Genomic DNA, 20,573 nt, shown 5'->3' with positions numbered 1-20,573 from the left:
ACATATTGAGGCAGATTGTAATCAAAACTAAATCAGTGGCAAACATCTATCTCAGAATAAACTATTGATCTTCAAGTTTGCTTAAAATGATTTCCGGTACTGGCATACTTGAACTTTGGTCAACAGATAAAAAGATCTTGCATTTGGATTATCAAATATGATGATATGATTTGAATATAAAATAGTTGAATTGAGTTTACAGATACATGTATGTCTAGCACAAAACATCCTAAGTAAGTTTGTTATAATTATGAAAAAAACTGTGGTATTTATCAAGGTTGGATAGAAATTGAACCTGAGACTTTGAGCACTAAGTCTGTATTCTACCATTAAGCCACACCCTTAGCCCTTGACCATTTTTGGGTATATTTCAACTGCTATGAATCTACTCCATATTTTTTACTTATAAGCTCATGCATTTTTAAATAGATTTTATCTACTATAAGTATGAGGGAAATGTAATTTCCTAAACAAAAAAACAATTACTTAAACCTAGAAAATTTTTAGACAATTAAAATAATTTGAAAAGCAGCATTGATTCACTCACATGCATTTGCATTATTGTAATCTACTCATTGACATTCTGCAACTGTTGTGTGTGGTGAGCAAAGTATCCTATAACAATCTCCTGTAGAGTTTATAGAAAATGGACAAGCAGTCATACAAATCTATAGTTAAAAACTCTTCAGTGCTGTAAATGAAAGGGAACTTTAGTGGCAGTGACAGGTCGGGCTCTGTTCTAAACACTGAAGGAATCGTCTTCCAGAAGGAGGAAGAAGGGAAACTGGGACTTCCAGGACTGTAGGAGATGGAAGACAAAGGAGGCATGGTGCTCTGGGCTGTAGGAGAAGGAAGAGGAAGAGAGCATGGTGCTTTGGGGATATGAGAGCCAGTGTCATTAAAGACAGACTGATCACACAGGACACCATAGATTATAATAATTTTTTCTTTAACCAGAAACAAAAAAAAAAAAACTGAAGGGTTTTTTTGTTTTTTTTTTTTGTTTTTTGTTGTTGTTGTTTTTAAAACAAAGCCTATTGTCTAGCCCTCACTGTCCTAGAATGCTACTCTATGTAGACGAGGCTGGTCTTGAACTCACAGAGATCCTCCTGCCTCTACCTCTACCTCTTATGTGCTGGCACTTAAAATATGCTCCACCATACATGGTTTTAGACTGAAGGATTTTTCAATGTAAGAGGAATGTATCAAACTCTACCTAAAGAGAGCCTTCTAGCCACTATTTGGAAAATAGATTCTCGTAGACTGTTAGGGTGGAGCCTAAGGATGTGGTGAGGACCAGTCAGGCTATAAGAGTCTGAATGTGAGTGCTAGTAACTTGTACTTCGAAAACAGACTGAAGAAATACCTTTAGAAGTTAAAGTCGCCGGGCGGTGGTGGCGCACGCCTTTAATCCCAGCACTCGGGAGGCAGAGCCAGGCGGATCTCTGTGAGTTCGAGGCCAGCCTGGGCTACCAAGTGAGTTCCAGGAAAAGGTGCAAAGCTACACAGAGAAACCCTGTCTCAAAAAACCAAAAAAAAATAAAAAATAAAAATAAAAAAAAGAAGAAGTTAAAGTCAGTGGGATACAATATGATGCATCTGTGAAGATAGGTGAGTAGTCATTGGAAATGTTCTGAAGGCTGTTAGATGGCTGTGCTGTTTCCTGTGAGAAGTGGGACTATGAGAGGAGATGGATGGATAGTACATCCATGGCAAGGGACCTTTAGAGGCCAAAGTGATGTTCAGATTCTGCCACACACATTATTAAAATACGTCAATATTTTAACATGTTTTGAAATGTTCTTAGGCTAATAAAAATGTAACTTTTATATTTAACTTTATCATGTATGTATGAATATTTCCTAATTGTCTTAAGTATAATTATTCATTTTGAATATACTTTTTTTAATTAAAGGTGGTTTGTTGGAAGTGTTCTGACTACAAAGCTCAGCTTGAGTATGATGGTGGAAGATTGAACAAAGTCTGCAAAGACTGTTACCAAATAATAAGTGGATTCACAGACAGTGAAGAGAAGAAAAGAAAAGGAATTTTGGAGGTAAACTTAGTCAATTCTTTGTATCTTTAAATAACACTCTCCTGGTCATAAGGAGCACAGACAATGTGCTTATTTATTCTTGTTGCATTAGCACCCAGGCTAACAGTGGGCAAGAGTCATGATTTTACTTAGTTTGTTGGCCTTGGACTCCTGCCTAATTATAGAAAGTAAGATGGACAGATGTGCATGTCTTCTTTGTGGGAAGCTTTTAGTTTCATCATATATTAATGTTGAAAAACACTGCATGAAAATTTTCAAATTTGGATAAAGTACTGTTTTATTACCTAAAACACTACTTCAGCTTGCTGTGTTAAAAGACCAGTTCTTTGTGGTGATTTAATAGCCAGGGGCAACAGTTTCATGACTGCATCACTGTCAAAGCCCATCTCCAGTAAATATGACTCATATTTTAGAGTTAATTCAGACTAAAGTAGCCTGTATCTGAAGTGGGTTTACATGGAAAGATGTGTTGGCAAAATAAGGGTAATTTGTATAATAAGGCCTTACGGTGGAAGGTCAGGATCACCTAGAGGTAGGATTAAACTTTTTTTCATCCAAAGCCATAAATATACTTAGTTTCTTAATAATGTTAAAAAGTCAGTAATTATGTACTGAGCATTTACAAGAAAATATACAAAAGTCATTTGTTAGCTGAGAAAGGATCTTAAACTTCATTGTCCATTTAAGGTTAAATTGTAAGCCCACAAGCTACAATTGTAGTTCTAAATTCTCTTAGGATATAGATATTACTGGTATTGCATAAAGATGAGGCTTTCATGGGCAGGAGGAATGGGGAGGATATTCTTCATTAGATCACAGGACCACAACTTTAAGGCTTTAATAGGAATAACTGACTAGTGTGACAAAGTATAGTGAACCTGATACTGTGTTTTTTAGAGAAAAGATTTAGGTTGCTTCTATAAAATAAAAAAATATTTGGCTTTTTAGAAAATCTTATGCTTGGGGAGAAATCATCAATTAGATTAATTCATGTAATCAAACAAAAAATGTCTGGAAGTAGAAAATAAGCATGCCCATGCACACATAGAGCATGTCTGAGCCCTTACCCTACGCCAGCTAATATACTATATACTCTAGAACAATAGTCAAGCTTTTTGTAAGCAGTTCAGAGGAAACATTTTTTATAGGCCAAGAGGCCAAAACAGGGATTTACAGAGGTATTTTAAGGGAGAAAACAATTTTTTATTGACAAAACTTAAGATATTTAACTCCATATATTTATAAATTCTTTTTCCACTTTTTGTATGTTTCTTTTGTGTTTGTGTGTCTGTATGTTCTTGCATGTGTGTAGACACATGTTTTGAGGTATATGTGCACATGTATGTTCGTGCGTATTGTAGGCCCAAGGCTGACATCAGGAATTATCCTCAATTGCTCTTCCACCTTACTCATTGGGGACAGGGCCTCTCAAACAAACCCAGAGCTCACAAGTATGATGTGGCTAGTCTTGCTAACCAGCCTGCTCCTGGGAGTCCCCTGTCTCTGCCTTCCAAGGCTGGAGCACAGGCAGTTCACCATGTCACCTGCATTTATGTGGGTTTCTGGGGCCAGGACTCCTGTCCTCACACTTGCAGGGCAAGCGTCACCTGCTGAGCCATCTCCCCAACCCTGTAAGCTTCTTTCTGTCCTTTTAAACTGCTACACCATTGTTCAGATTTTTTTAGGAAAAAAAAAAGAAACATTCCAAAATATATTGTTTAGTATATGAATTTTTATAATCTGGATTTATAACCTTTTTGAGGTTGGATGGTGTTTCCATCAAGTTGGTTATAAACATTCATCTGTTAAATTATTGGCTTATGGGACATACAAAGCACAGTGGTAGACTAGAACTGACATTCAGATTGTTATTTGGTTGATGCTTCTTAAACTACCTAAGGCCACACCTTGAGTATATCCCAAATCATCACTTATCCATGAAAATCAATAATCATGCACTCTCAATCAGAGTTCTCTATTGCAGTGGTTCTCAGCCTTCCTAATGTGGTGACCCTTTAATATAGTTCCACATGTTGTGATGACCTCCAGCCATAAAGTTATTTTTGTTGCTACTTCATAACTGTAATTTTGCTACTGTTATGAATCATAATGAAAATATCTGTGTTTTCCAATGGTCTTAGGTGACCCCTAGGAAAGGGTTCTTCAACCCCCAAGGGGATTACAACCCACAAGTTGAGAACCACTGCTCTAGAGGAACAGAACTAGTAAAATGAATGTCTATGACACAATATGGAAGAGGCTGAGAGAACCTGATAGCTATACAGTTCATGACCTTGACAGTTCCGGTTTGGCATTGAAGGCCTGGGCAGTTCTTAGAAAGTTGCTGACCTTGAGCTCAGGTTGGAAACCAAGAAGATAGATTCCAAATTCAGCAAAAAATGACAACTGCAACCATGGGAGACAGGCCTTCACCCCCAGGAAGGAGGCAGCCGGGCAGCACTCCTTTCCTCTGGCCTTGCAGTGTCTGAGCTGCTTCCCACCTGAGAAGGGTCTTCTCTGTCTGGTCATTCCTGGAAGTGCCCAAGCAGACCTGCCCAGAGGCCTGTGTCTTAGTTAATTAATACCAGGTCCACGTGGGTTGACAGTCAAGATTAACTACCACAAGTACCCTCAAAAAGGCAATAGCTTTTCCTTTGTTGTTTTGTTGCTGTTTTGAGACAGTGTCTCACAAAGCCTAAGCTGGCCTTCATTTTAGCCAAGAGTGACCTTGAACCTCTGATCCTTTTCCCTCCACCTCCCAGGTACTGGGATATAAGCATGCAGCACCATGCCTGGTTTGTGTGTTGTAGTTTGAAGAGCTTGAGAAGAAAATGTTACATTTCCCCAATGACTAACTTTTTGTTTTGTTTTTGTTTTGTTTTGTTTTTTGATGACTTATACTTTTATTGCTAGACCCATATTATATAAGAGGCTACTTATGAAAAACTATTTTTAATTTTATAAATAAAACAGTGGGGATTTGTTTGCTTTCTTTTTGGTGGGGGTTAAGGGGGCAGCTGTTTGGTTGGTTTTTTTGTTTGTTTGTTTGCTTTCTTTGTGTAAGTACCTATGTTATAGTCTTGATTTGAACTCTGACCTTTCATAGAAAAGTTTACTGACTACTATTCTGAGCACGTATTAGTTGGCACAAGTAAGGCTCCACAGTACATTTACCTGTATATGTGCACGCCCTTATCCCTCTTACATCATTGTGTCCTGTGAACAAAATTGAGTAGCACTACCCTAAGGTTTTTGCATAGGAATAGAAGCAAAACAGTTTACTTCTAATAAAGCGTTTTAGTTAAATATTTCTGTTTCCCATTTATCTAGTACTTAATCTATTAGTAAGCAAAGCAGAAAGCTAAGTTGTTTTTCACAGGTTTGTTCTAGTGAGATGCGTCTAGTGAGGACAGAGGGTTGTTGGTCATCGCTTCTAATTACAACCTGTGAGGACAGAGGATCATCAGTCATAGCTTCTAATTACAACCTGTGAGGACAGAGGGTTGTTGGTCACAGCTTCTAATTACAACCCTGTAAGGACAGAGGGTTATTGGTCATATCTTGTCTTTTTTACTTTATATTCTTGCCTTATTGGAACATTAGGACCATAGGCTCAATGTCTTGATTCAGGCTGACTGAGCTCAAATTCGAGCACACCAAATTCTAAATTTATAATTCTTGGGGAATCTGATTAAAAACTCTGAGCTTTAGAAACAGTGAAAGCACTTAACTTCTCAGTGTTGGTGTGAATAATACACATCTCAAGCAAAAAGAAAGTCTATAGTAAATGATCAGTAAATGTTGGCTATTTAAGTACAAAGTCTACTAAGTTATACAGAGTTAAAGATGACCTCAATAGGTTTTCATCTTACAATAGAGAAAAACTAGTAAATGCAAATACATCTTTTTGGAGGGCGACTCAAGATGTGTTATATAAATACACTGTGCTTTATAAATATTTCCTTAAGGCATGTTTCATCCCTATCTGATTTATTATGTTTATTCTTTCCATTGTGTTTTCTAGATTGAATCTGCAGAAGTATCAGGAAATAGTGAGGTGTGCAGTTTTCTCCAGTACATGGAGAAGTCAAAACCTTGGCAGAAAATATGGTGTGTGATCCCCAAGCAAGACCCCCTTGTGCTGTACATGTATGGCGCTCCTCAGGTAACTACGCCATGCATGTTTGAATGGCATGGCCAGGACAGAGGGAGGCATGTGGACACTGATCCTCAGGAAAACAAAAGAGCTCAGCATATCACTGTGTCCCATCAATTTTAAAAATAATGAAAAGTAAAATCAATTTTGATTTAAACTGACAGTTCTTTTCATAGTTGCATATTATTCACTTGATAAATCATTAGTCCCTTTTCATCTCTTGTTTAGTAGGTGTGAGAAAAGGTAAGCTGATTAAGGGACATGAGAGTGAGTAAGCAGGAAATGAAGCAAAGGGAAATAAAGAAAGGGAGGAAGCTGTTTGTAATGGCAGGAAACGGGAGACGGTCTGTGGTTGGTTTTATTTGTTGATAGTGATAGAGACCTAAGGACAAAGTAGTTTGAAAGGGAGAGGGAGTTTACATAAATCGTGTGTTAATATTAAATTAACACTAAACTCAGTAACAAGTTTTTGTGAATCATGTGTACAGCTAAGCTGGACACCTAGGGTCAACTCAAATGCCAGGTTAGCTTCCAGCACAAGCCAGAACCTGGTAGATAGATTATTTTCCTTTGAAAGTGAACAACACATAAAACAATTATACATTCATTCACTTTAAAAACGTAAAAAATTAAATTTGTTAGATTTTAGCTTCATCCTACAGCAAGAACTAGTAAATTTCTCTTTTTAGAAAGTCCCTAAAAATGCCAAGGTTTAGATTTTATTCTCCTTTTCTGTTTTTCCTGTCTATAGATAACTTGAATGAATCATTAAAGATAATATCATTATTAATTCTTAGTAATGTGTGCTGGCTTTAAACATTAAGATGCTGTTATTTACCTCCATCTTCCCTCTTCACTAAGTGGAGAACTGCACAGGCTCTGAGTGAGCTCCCCATGGGAGCTGCTTTCACCACAAGCTGCCTTCCTCGCTCCTCTGGCTGTCAGCTCTACTTTATTCATTTTATCTTGTCAACATTATCATTGACCCCATAGACACTAAAATCTACTCTCTGTCCAAAGAGAGTTCATAAAGTGAGGATCTGGGGGACAGTAGTCAGAAGAGAGTTTTGCAGTGGCAAGGACCACATGTAACTCTGTAACAGTATGTCTTATTATACTCACATGCACAATGTCCTTTGCTTAGGATGTCAAAGCCCAGGCGACCATACCACTCCTGGGCTACATTGTGGATGACATGCCAAAGAGTGCAGATCTGCCACACAGTTTCAAACTGACCCAGTCCAAGTCTGTGCACAGCTTTGCTGCAGACAACGAGGAACTGAAACAGAAATGGCTGAAAATCATCCTTCTAGCTGTCACAGGTGAGACACCAGATGGCCCAAGTGAGCATCTAGCCAGCTTGAACAATCTCCCTGGACCCAAGAAAAAGTCAGAATGCTAAACTGCAGCAGCTGCCAGTGTGGAGTCTCAAGTAAGACCAATAGCTCAAGACATCCCCAACTCTCCTTCCTCGTCTCTTAGCACTTTACATTGAGAAATATGGTTTCATAAATACATCTTTTGGGGACTTTTTAAATATGTTTGTATACTCTTAGTAAAATCAATGTGCAGAGCCATTCTTCTGTTGAAGTTCTGAAATAATGTGGAAAGTGAAACATTTTTGATAAGCTATTCCTTAACTATGTACGTTGGCCTTGACAGGGTAGGTAACCATGTCAATTGATTGTATCACTACCTGGTTATAATGGGCCTTTCATTTAAGAAATCCTTCAATGTCTTCTTCACTTGTAACAGTGTGAAAGATATACCTCCATGTAACCAAAATAGATCTATGATTTTAAAAAAAAAGTACAGGGACAGTTTAGAGAGTATTGTATGAACTTGTCTAGTCTCATACTACATTCATGGTTTCTGTTCTTGTACAACACAAAGAAATATAGGTTGCTGATGTTCATACTTTTTGACTTAAGATAATACTTGTTTTTGTAGATTACTCCTAATAATAAAATATCTAAAATATAAATCAATGTACTTGTATATAATATTGAAATAAGTATGAACATGTGAGCTTCTCTCTTCAGCTTTAGTTTTGTTTTTACTCTGGTTCATTTTTAAATATAAAACTTATTTTATCTCTGAACTCAGCACTGTTCTAAACTTAATAAAAATTTTGGGTAATTTATGTTGAACTGATTGGAATCTAAATGTATTCATATTTTTATAGTAAAAAAGCAGTAATTTATGTGGTGTAGGATATAGTTTGAATTCCAACAGTATTTTTAGAGTGCTATTTTTTTTTTGTTCTATACCTATTTAAAACAGTGCCTCTCTTAGAAGGTGCTATTAATACTTATTTAGATAAAAGATGAGGGTTTAGTTAATGTTAACTAAACGTTATTATTTTACCTACTCTGATTATTCTCAACTTAAGTGCACTTTGGTCACTGAGATAAAAAATTGTATGGATTATTTTACATTTTACAATAACATAATTGTCTTAGTAATTTAATGTCAGTGTATACAAAAACTTTCACTAAAACTTGAACTATATAAGACATCTAACTTTATACAGACCTGGGATATGTGGGATACATTTGTTTAATGTTTAATGTTTTCCTTTCCATAAGACTGTTGTGAATGGTAATAATGAACACTTAAGATAACTGTGTGAGCTTTCCTTTTATCAGCTACAAAAGCTTATACATGTGCCAACTTACTTGGGAAAAGGAGTTATTAGATAGATAGTAGAGGAAATTTATGCTTAATCATGCACTAGAAAAGAGAGCTGAAATCAGTATTGCAGAATCAATAATGGCAGGTTTCCAGGAGATGCAAAACATTGAAGAAAGTACAGAATTATTCTCCTTTTTTTATCCCACATGGAATCTCAGATGAACTATGGCTGTCTATTATAAAATCTGCTCTTCATTAGTTTGTAATTAAAATGTCATGTTGAATTGACTATTTAACTTTTAATACTTTTTTCAGAGGGTTTTTTTCTCACTTTCCCATACTCCAAGCATTACCACTTTTACGGTACTGTTTACTAGGAATCGGTAAGAATGTCTCCACTACACACAGTCTTTAAGGGCTACACTTGAGATGTAAGTATGGTTACTCAGAATTTGAGACCACCACACGTTTGTTTATACAGCTCATGCTACATAAGTAATGTCTCTTGTTTTTCCTACTTCAAAGGAGCAAGGGAACCAACCAGGTTCCCTTCGTCCATGAAATCCCAGACATGATCACTAACATTAAATCATCTACTCAGAGCCACCAGTGGGAAAAACAAAAAGCCAACGTCTTATTCCCTGCTAAATGAGGGCCGAAAAAAAAGAAAAAAGAAAGAAATTGTACATTGTTTTTCTTTTCTAGTTGTCTGCATTGATGCTGCATTTGGGTGGGAGAGACAGGTGTGCAGGGTACCTGTTGACAAAATTAAACAGTAGCTAGACTTGTTACTTTACTTTTCATATCTCAAGAAAAGAGAAGCAGTAAAATGTAGAATGACTATCAAAATAAAGATAAATATTTTGTAAATATAAATAGAATAATGAATGAGATATTCCACTTAGAAGATTTATGTCAGATTATTAAAAAAAAATTTGATCAGTAAGAAGACTACATGTTTGCCTACCAGTAAATTCTTGAATAGAAGTAATGTGGATAGATGTTCAGTGTTGTTTAACTTAGATTATTGAAAGAATACTCATAAAAAGGATGTTAGCATGCTCTTATTGTTCATTAAATAAGGAATGTTAGTGCCAGAAGAGGATCTGTGGCCATTCCGGTTGCCACCTTTACCACCCTCACCACACTCTTAGCCTAGCACAGTGAGCAGCTGTCCCCATCTCACTCTCAAAAGAACCACTAATATTTTCAGTAGGAGAATTAAGAAAAGTAATAGAGTAGTAATATTAGTTACTTATTAAAAACTCAGCTCTGGGGCTAAGGAGACTTCTATGCAAGGATGAGAAACAGAGTTCAGTCAGATCTCCAGAACCCACACAAAGGCCAGGTGAGCATGGCTCAGCACAGCAGAGGCAGGGACAGGAGACCCTGGTGCAGGTTTGCTAGCCAGATGAGCCAAAGCAGCAAGTCACCTTGCCTCAGTGAGGTAGAGAGGTACCAAGGAAGTCACCTGGCATGAAACTCAGATCTCTGCACATATGCTCAACTACCTAAGTATATGTGAACACATGCATGGATAACACGCACTTATACACATATTCAAAAATTAATTTAAATAAACTCTAATCCAAGAGGTAATTAGAAGAATAGTTAACCTCTTCTGAGATAACTGAGGTTTCATGATAAATTGAACCTGAAAATATAAGTTACTTTCCTATTCAAATAAATGTTCTATGTGGTTCTTAATTTGTTATTTCTTCTAATTCAATGCTTTCAAAAGTCATCTTCAAGAGAAGTGTCCTTGTAAACTTAAGAAAGTATTTGGTAAAACCGTTACTCATTCAAAGCATTCCACTTTTTAACTTAAATACTGCTCTTGTTGGAAGTCTACCATTTGGTAAAAGTGAGATGTGGTGCATACTTTTATCTTGAGTTTTTTTTAAATGGAGTTCAATAATGAAAAATACCACTAGCCACTTTTGTAATAATGGTAAGCAATAAAACTCTCCAGGTATGAGTTTATGCTAAAAGTGTAAGGCCCTAAGATAGAGAATCAGCTTCCTAGGAGTGACATGGTAATTGAAATTGCTGAGCACGGAAAAAGAAGGGAGCGGAAGCCATTGTTCCATGGTTTCAGATACTATCAACTGTGTTTTAGTTTTGCAAAGAATATGTACTATCTTCATTGGGTAAACACCAATTATTTTTAATTATAAAAATTAACCTTGTAAATGTTTCCTGTGGAATTTTCTAAACAGAGTATTTGTTGCAGTCACAACTGTTTTAAAAAAAAAACAACTGTAAATTCTACGGTACTTCAGGGTTATTGAAGAGTCATTGATCCTTCTAAAAGCCTTTTCCCAAAAATACTTCTGGGGTTCATGATTCTGTTTTTCCTTCTCCTCCTTGTTGAGATAGAAATGGTTTCTCTCCTTCAATTATTTTCAATTATCATTTGTTTATCTCCAAAGCCTTAAGTTATTCAGAGCTTTTTGTCTGCAATGCATTGTTAATCACAAGCTCTCTGCAGGTGTTGTCATAGCAAATGAGCAGAAATAAGGCCAAATAACTGTCTAGGAAACACAGGTCTTGTTCCGGCAATTATCTCTGGTGTTATACAGAGTAGAAAGTAACTTTACTTTCCTACATCACATGATATTCCTGTCAATAGAGCAAAGATAAGCACATGGTATTTATAATCTAAAATCTGAAAAACAAAAAAATCTTTGTATTTTCTTTCTTTAATGTTGTGTTCTTCAAGTGTATGAATATATGAACTATGGCTAAAGAGTTCCTCTTGTTAGAATTATGTTGATATCTATAGTGGATCCTGTAACTTCTTCATTCTTAGTTCCATTAGAATCAAATTACTTTTTATTTTAATGTAACTACTAAGCTATAGGTTCCCTAGATTTAAAAAAATGAGTATTAGACCACTTGATCTATCTAAAAGCCCTATCTGTGACTTTATATGTATAAATGTAAAAATATTACTCTTCAATTCTCACCAAAGGAACAAAATGTTATGTAAATTTTAATTTAAGTGTTTTAACAAAAATTATTCACAGGTATTCAGTGTTATAATTCTTCTTTACACATGCCCCTCAATCTTCCCAGGTTACAGGAAGAGACAATGTTGCTTTTGTTGCAGGTGTAGAGAGAAGAATGTGGTTAGCAGCAGAAACAACAGAAATGAATAGATATGGGTAAATGGACTGCTGGTCTCCAGGGAAGAGCAACATAGCAAAACACTGAGCTGCACACTGGAAATCAAGTAGAAGCTATCCATGTACTTGTTTGTTGATGGAATCCTTGTACCCAGGCTTTGGCCTTAGCCTCTAAATTGTAGCTGACACTATCTTATTATTACTTTCTTTTTCCTTTAAGCTTTTAAAAAATAATTTCATTCTATAAATGATTTTCTGCTGGTTTTGGCTCTAAATTCAACTCTCTAAGCTAAGGGCATGGCCAAATGCTGTGTCTTTTATGTATTTCAAGATAAAATAAAACATGGCTTCTACAAGACAGTTAATTTGTTGGGAGAGCATCCCTGAAAGTTGCAAGAAGGTTTTCCTTTGTCCTGAAATTCATTTTGGTCAATTTAATAAAATATTAAGTCATATTTTAATATATTTTAATACGTGAATGCTAAATACAAAGTAAAGACATGTTTGGGGACAAACAGGCCATAGAGCCCATTGTGATGACAGAATTGCATTGTGTATTATGGTTTATGAGAACTCAAATGTATCATAGGTACCATTAGCATATAATCATTCACATATAAAACCAAACTGGTATTTTATCTTTTAAGAGACAATTAACTGTTATTTAAAAATAAGTATTATCTTGATTTTTCTTTTGACATGTTGACTGAGTTTGAAAGGGCATATCAGAATATTATAGTTGACTCTAATGTGAAAAAATAAACACCCAATTTTCCAGTGGTATGAATGTAAAATACTTGGACATAGTGTATATATAGTGTAACATCTGTATATTTGATCATAAAGTCAGGTAATTGAAAACATTGTAAAAGTAAACCCTTCAATTCTTGTTAAATATGAAACATTTGTATCTTGTAAATAAAGATCCTTAAATTGGTTCTGGACTAGGACTATGTGTATTCAGTATTCATGATTTTGATTTTCTGATCAGATAAAAGGTTATTCCAACAGGATATTGATACTTCTAGATTCTAGTCATCAAAAACCCTAAAGAAAATCCTAAGAAACTTTCAAATGTGATGTCACAAGTAAAACTTTCCAGAGATCACATTTTTTATAAGTTTATTAGCTTTTTTAGGCGATAAAGAACTAATTTACAATTTATCAAACACTATATAAAAGCAATTGGCCTCAGCTAAAGGATTGCTTACATTGAACACAGCTCTTGGCTCTTCAACATTACTTGTTTGGATTCATGGTTTTTCTGGGTGGAATATGTAGAGAGCACCAGTGTGTGATAATTAAGGGCTTCTCCAACTTTGTTCAGGGCATAGTGTTAAAATGAAGAATGTGACTTAGCAGGCCCACAGCACAGTTTTAACTATCCTTGATCAGGCTGCTGCTCCTCAGAAGAATATCAAGAGTAGGAAAGGCTTCGTCAGGGAGAGCTAACTGGAAACCCCTGGTGTGTCATTTATTATTATTGTGACTTCAGAGATAAAATCTTTCTTTTTTTTTTTTTTTTTTTTTTTTTTTTTGGTTTTTCGAGACAGAGTTTCTCTGTGTAGTTTTGCTCCTTTCCTGGAACTCACTCTGTAGCCCAGGCTGTCCTCGAACTCACAGAGATCCATTTGCCTCTGCCTCCCGAGTGCTGGGATTAGAGGCGTGCGCCACCACCGCCCAGCATAAACTCTTCCTTGAAGAACGGTGTGCCATAGATGACACAAATGTATTACATCCTCCATATGAGGTACTGGCTCCTCATTGCTAACATTAGAAATCATTTAGTTTAGGCAAAAGTTTGCAGACCTGTGTGACAGTATGATATGATCACCTGGACACCATTTGAACAGGCTAATGTCTTCGATCCACCTTCAAATTCCTAAGCTCTTGGGTTAGACTCTGGATAGCAGTGGCTTAAAAATTCCTTATGTGGGAAAATATTTCAAGATAATTGGGGATTTTCTGAATAACACTCCAGTAGCAAGAAATGACAAGTGGAATTGTATGCTGTCTATAACCCTCTACACAGACGAGAACATTGGAATGATTAGGCAACCTAAAAGGGAACAAAGTCTTTGCCAAATATTCACCTGATGAGAGAATAATGTTCAGAATATATAAGGAATTAAAAAATAGCCGGGCGGTGGTGGCGCACGCCTTTAATCCCAGCACTCGGGAGGCAGAGCCAGGCGGATCTCTGTGAGTTCGAGGCCAGCCTGGGCTACCAAGTGAGTCCCAGGAAAGGCGCAAAGCTACACAGAGAAACCCTGTCTCGAAAAACCACCTTCTCTGATGAGGGCTGAAACAGGCACCAATCTCTGGGTATAAAAGTAAGTGCTTAGGGAACAGTTTAATACTATTTAATAGAATAATAGCAGTAGGTTCTGCCCTAGGGCCTATTACCTACCCACCACATGTTCTTGGCCCAGTTTACGGTACTGGAGATGAGTTTCATCTTATGAAACAAGCCTTAAAAACAACCTTGTGGAAGACAGCTGTAAAACAGTGTTTTCTTTACATGAAGGAGTCATTGCACACAGGAGCCTCACAGCAGCCGTGACTGTATATATAGAACTATTTTCTTGACATGGTTATTGGATGCATGAGCTCACAGCAGCCATGAATATACAGAACTTGTACAAGATAAAACCAGCCACAATCCCAGCATGGGTAGGGGAAGGAGGTCATGAAGTCTCACCACTAGCTGAGAAGCTATTGGCTATTGGAGGGAAAGTGTTCATTTTCTTCAGGGTTGCAACCCCTGCTAGGCTACACTTCTTCTGATGGGTGGCGCTACATCCACGCACATGCTGGCAGCTCTAAGTACACTCAGAGTGTTCAAAACAACATACACTTGTGAGGGGAAAGTGGTGGTAAGGCAATAAGGAAGGTTGGATTTATTCAAAACACTACATGCATATTTGAAATTCCCAATAAGAGTTCAGGTGTCACTGGGCGATGGTAATGCATTCCTTTAATCCCAGCACTTGGGAGGCGGAGGCAGGCAGAACTCTGTGAGTTTGAGGCCAGCCTGGTCTACAACATAAGTTCCATCCAGGATAGCCAAGGCTGTTACACAGAGAAACCCTGTCTCAACAAACCAGAGAGAGAGAGAGAGAGAGGGAGAGAGAGAGAGAGAGAGAGAGAGAGAGAGAGAGAGAGAGAGAGAGAGAGAGAGAGAGAGAGAGAGAGAGAGTTCATTACTACTTTTAACTAATTCTTACCCTTCCTTTAAGGTTAAGAAAAAAAAGATTTAACAAGTTTCAGAAAAGCTCCTATCTTGATGCTTGGTGACATATTATCATTTAGGTCTTTAGTAACTGAATTGTAAACATGCTAATGTTTTTATCATGAGGTTTGGAAAATGAGATATGAAGTCTGTATTGTACATGTAGCAAAGTGGGTGAAAGCAAAGTCAAGAAAGTAGCTTTTCCAGCATCTGGAGGTGGGGTGAGCAGGACAGCAGCTTTCCGTCACAGAAGTCTAGGAATAAGGAAGCAAGGTGTCGGAACTCAAGGTGAAGCATGGACATGCTGCTTCCAGGGGCTTGAAGTTGACTTCAGTTCGGCCCCACCAGCTTTCAAATTGTGTGCTTGGGCACCAGATACATACAGAGTGAACATCTTAAAATATCATCACATAGTAGGAATGTAGTCTGATAAAGGGACTGACTGCCTACCATGCAGAAGCATCTGGTCATCTGCTGCACAGCAAAATACATAAATAATAAACAACTTATGTAATGGGAAAATTGGGAAAGACTCTATGTAGGATAACTAATAGGAGAAGAAATATTAAAATATATTAAAAACATACAAATTATATACTATACAAATAAACAATCATTACTTTTTAAATTTGATTTTCTTTATTTTCATTGAAAATAGATTTTTTTCATTTAAAATTATTTTTAAAATCCACTTTTTAAAAAAAAAATTTTAAGAAGAACTCTGATTTCTCTATGTTGCTCCTAACACCTGGCTTCAAGTAATTCTCATATGTCAGCCTCCCAAGTAGCTGAGGCTAAAACAATAGGTTCATGCCACTGTGTTATAGTTCATGACTTATAAGTTATAGTTAGTATAGTTAGTATAGGCTTATAGTTAATAAAACTTAAAATATTCATTGTGGAATAGATCAGTAGTCAAGTATTTCCTACAGTTTAATATAAGATGTCCTAACTCTAATCCTCAGCATGGAAAAAAGTGACACCCACAGGGAGTTATGACAGAGAACATTCCTGCCATGCTTACTATAGTATATAAAATGCTCTATGTTTGTGATGGCAATTTAGAAAGAGTACTCATATTTTAAAGAATCCTACCTTTGGCTTCACAGTTCTACTTGTAGGAACTTATTCTAGCATCCTGCTAGTTCTTCCTTTCTTCACCAACCCTTCAGCCATTCCTTCTCCTCATCTCCATTCCTTTGTGTCTCCCTAAAGATCCACAGAACCATTCTCCACCAGGGACCCCACTTGGATTTCAGGGAGTCTCACTGTGCTCTCCTTCATTCTGAATTCTCCAGAGTACTCATAAACCTGCTATGCCCCACACCTCCTGCACAACCCTGGGAAACTCCTCCCAGTCCACTCCTTCCCCTTTGGACTTAGTCTCATAGTGTAGACTCAGGGAACCTCTAGTTCTTCCTCACAGACCTCCTCAGCCATTCCACTCATCCCATCTTTATGCCGTAGTGAATCCCCACTGACCCACAGAACCTCTCTCTAATGGAGATCCAACAGCTGCCACACTTGACTGTCGGGCAGGTTGCCTGTGCCCTCTTCATCTACTATTCTGGACTCCGCAGAGCACTCTTAGAATGACACTGCCTGATCACCTCAGTCTCTCCTCCTAACCTACCTCCAACCTCTTTGCACTCTCTGTCATCTGTGGCTAGAGCCTGGGTAACCCTGGTTCTGCCTCTGCTGCCCTTTGTGGAGCCAGACTTCAAGTCCTGTTTAAGAAAATTCTAATTCAGATCTGAGATGAGTTGGAGTCTGAAACCGAGATAGAGAGTGACTCCAAGAATGAAAACTGAGTATCATTCTTCTGATCCACAACCTGTCAGATTAGGGCAACAGCAACCAAGGACCAAGCTCCCACCCAGCAAAGGCAAGACCAGACATCTACTCCTACAAACATCAAAAATGCTAAAACTCTAGATGTTTAGATTCCTGCACAAAAAAAGGGACAACTATGGCAATGTGATTCCCCCAGAAATAAGTAACCCTATTTTAAGATGTCCTAAGAAAAGCAATTTGGCTGAAGTATAAAACAGGGACTCCAAAATAACAATTATGAATATGTTCAAAGGCCTTAAAGAGGATTTAAACACCTCAATGAAGACTGTGGAAGCACAAACAGTTGAATGAAATAAGGAAAATCACTCATATGAAAGCAGAACTTAACAAAGAAATAGAAAGAAAAGCCAAAGTGGAATAACACTTGAACAACTCAGAAGTCAAACAAAAGTCTCATAAATAAGCCTCACCAACAAGTTAAGAGGCATGGAGGAGAGTCTTAAAAGTATTGAAGATAAGGTAGAAGAAATGGATAGCTTGGTCAAAGAAAATAAGAAATCTAAAAATAAAACCCAGGTAAAAGCATCCAGGAATTCTTAGACACTAACAAAAACAAACAAACAAACAAACAAAAAACCTATGGATAACAGGTATAGCTGAAGAAGAAAATCAAGTCAAAAGCACAGAAAATATTTTTAACACAATTATAGAAGAATCCTCTCTAAAGGAAGAGATGCCTACTAAGGTTCAAGAGGCATACAGAACACCAAATAAACAGGACCAAAAAAATTCTCCATAACATAATAATCAAAACACTAAGTGTATTGAACAAAGAATAGTAAGATCTGCAAGGGGAAAAGACCAAATCAGGTATAAAAGTAGGTCCATTAGAATAACACCTGGCTTTTCAATAGAGATTTTTAAAGCCAGAAGGGCCTAGTGGATGTTTTACAATCTCTGAAAGACCACAGATGCCAGCCCAAAACATATACAAAGCAAAACTGTCTATCAGAATCAACAAAGAAGGAAAAACATTTCGTAATAAAAAAAACAAATGTAAATTTCTGTCCATCAATCCATCTCTACAGAAGGTACTAATAGGAAGACCTCACTCTGAAGAGAAAGTTACACTCAAGATGACACAAGGAATATATATATATATATATTCCTCTTGGAATAACAACCCAGACAAGTGCAAGATTATATAATTATATTATATTATATATTAAGACACTGAAGAAAACATTAGAAGATGGAAAGATCTCCCATGCTGAGGAGTCAGTAGGATTAATATGGTGAAAATTGTCATCCTACCAAAAGCAATTTACAGATTCAATGCAGTCCTCATCAAAATTACAACACGATTCTTTACATAAATTGAAAAAAATCTTAATATGAAAACACACATACACAAAAAGGCAGGATGGCTAAAACTATAAAATAACAGCTAGATAGATTACTATCCCAGATTTCAAGTTATATTACAGACCAATAGTAATTTTTTAAAAAATCATTGTTTTGGCAAAAAGAAAAAAAAAACAGACAAGTTAATTAATGGAATAGAATTGAAGACCTTCCCCCACCCTCACCAAGAAAACAGCCCCCTGTGATACCAGTGACCACCAGAGTCATAAGCCCACCCTGCACCAACTGGGAACAGGTAAGGCCTCATCTCTGGACTGGGCAGACCAGGTTCCTAGCCCCTTGGCCCTGGGGGCACATTCCGTGCCCCTCCCCCAAGCCATTGGAGCCCCAGGAACCAGCCAGCTGCCTCTTACCTCGCTCCTTTGCTAAGAAAACAGGTCCCACCCTACATGGATTAGGAATAGCTGCTCCCTGAGACAGAGCCCACTAGTGCCCATCGAACTAAAATCTGCTCCCTGAGACATAGAATCCACCAGCACCAATTGGACCAACAGCCCGGATTAGACCAAGAGCTCCCATTAGACCAAGAATATCAATTGAACCAAAAGAGGCTCCCTCAGACACAGACACCACTTGCACAGAGTGGAGGAAGAGATGGGTAGATGCCAGTGTAAAAATACAGTCAACAACATAAAGACCAACATGGCACCATCAGAACCTAGTGGTGCTACATGAGCAAGACCTGAACATCCCAAAGCAGAAGAAGCAGATGAAACTGACCTTTAAAATAACTTTAAGAAGATGATACAGGCCTTTAAAGAGGAAATGAAAAATTCCCTTAAAAAATTCGCAGAAAAGACAAAAAATTGGAAGAAATCAATAAATATTTAAAGAAAGCCAAGAAAAAGCAATTAAACAGGTGAATGAAACAGTCCAAGATTTGAAAACTGAAATAGAGGCAATAAAGAAAAACAAACTGAGGAAATGCTGGAAACAGAAAATCTGAAAAAAGGAACAGGAACTACAGATGCAAGCATAACCAACAGAATTCAAGAGATGGAAGAGAGAATTTCTGGTGTTGAAGATACAATAGGGGAAATAGATTCATCGGTCAAAGAAAACACTAAAGCCAAAAAAGTCATAACACAAAATGTCCAGGAAATTTAGGACACCATGAAAAGATCAAGCCTAAGAATAATAGGGATAGAAGAAGGAGAAGAATACCAACTCAAAGGCACAGAAAATATATTCAACAAAGTCACAGAAGAAAACTTTCACAACTTAAAGAAGGAAATGCCTATGAAGGTACAAGAAGCTTACAGAACACCAAATAGACTGTATCCAAAAAAATGTCCCCTTGCCACATAATAATCAAACTACTAAACATACAGAATAAAGAAAAAATATTAAGAGCTGCAAAGGAAAAAGGCCAAGTAACATATAAAGGCAGAACCATCAGAAGAGCACCTGACTTCTCAATGGAGACTCTGAAAATCAGAAGGTCCTGGACAGACCATGGATGACAACCCAGACTATTATATCCAGCAAAACTCTGAACTGTCATTGATGGAGTAAACAGAATATTCCATGATAAAACCAGATTTAAACAATATCTTTCCACAAATCCAGCCCTACAGAAAGCACTAGAAGGAAAAATCCAACCTAAGGAAGTTAGATACACCCATGAAAACACAGGCAATAGATAATCTTACACCAACAAATACCAAAGAAGGGAAACACACAACACTGCCAACAAAAAAATAACAGGAATTAACAATCACTGGTCATTAATATCCATTAATATCAATGGTCTCAATTCACCTATAAAAAGATACAGGCTGACAGAATGAATACAAAAACAGGATCCATCCTTCTGCTGCATACAAGAAACACACCTCAGCTTTAAAGACAGACACTAACTCAGAGTAAAAGGCAGGGAAAAGACTTCCCAATCAAATGGACTTAAGAAGCAGGCTGGTGTAGCTATCCTAATATCTAATAAAACAGATTTCAAACTAAAATCAATCGAAAGAGATTGGAAAGGACATTACATAATTATCACAGGGAAAATCCACCAAGATGTAATCTCAATTCTGAACATTTATGCTCCAAATACAAGGGCACCCACAGTTGTAAAAGAAACATTACTAAAGCTTAAATTGCACATCAAACCCCACACTCTAGTAGTGGGAGATTTCAACACCCCAC

General features: G+C 37.1%; 1 protein-coding gene across 1 annotated transcript in view; it reads left to right on the top strand.

Annotated features, from left to right (window-relative positions):
* Positions 1–12,918, top strand: part of Fgd4 (FYVE, RhoGEF and PH domain containing 4) — a 129,625-nt gene extending 116,707 nt beyond the window's left edge. The window contains exons 13-15 of the mRNA XM_059277045.1: positions 1,916–2,056; positions 6,081–6,221; positions 7,357–12,918. Of these exons, the coding sequence (XP_059133028.1) occupies positions 1,916–2,056; positions 6,081–6,221; positions 7,357–7,614 (540 nt within the window). The 3' untranslated portion in view covers positions 7,615–12,918. The remainder of the gene's footprint in view (positions 1–1,915; positions 2,057–6,080; positions 6,222–7,356) is intronic.
* Positions 12,919–20,573: the final 7,655 nt, after the last annotated feature.

Source organism: Peromyscus eremicus, chromosome 12, assembly GCF_949786415.1.
Source record: "Peromyscus eremicus chromosome 12, PerEre_H2_v1, whole genome shotgun sequence".
Lineage (NCBI taxonomy): Eukaryota > Metazoa > Chordata > Mammalia > Rodentia > Cricetidae > Peromyscus > Peromyscus eremicus.
The sequence above is the reverse complement of the archived record's forward strand: the minus strand, read 5'-3'. Positions and strand labels throughout refer to the sequence as shown.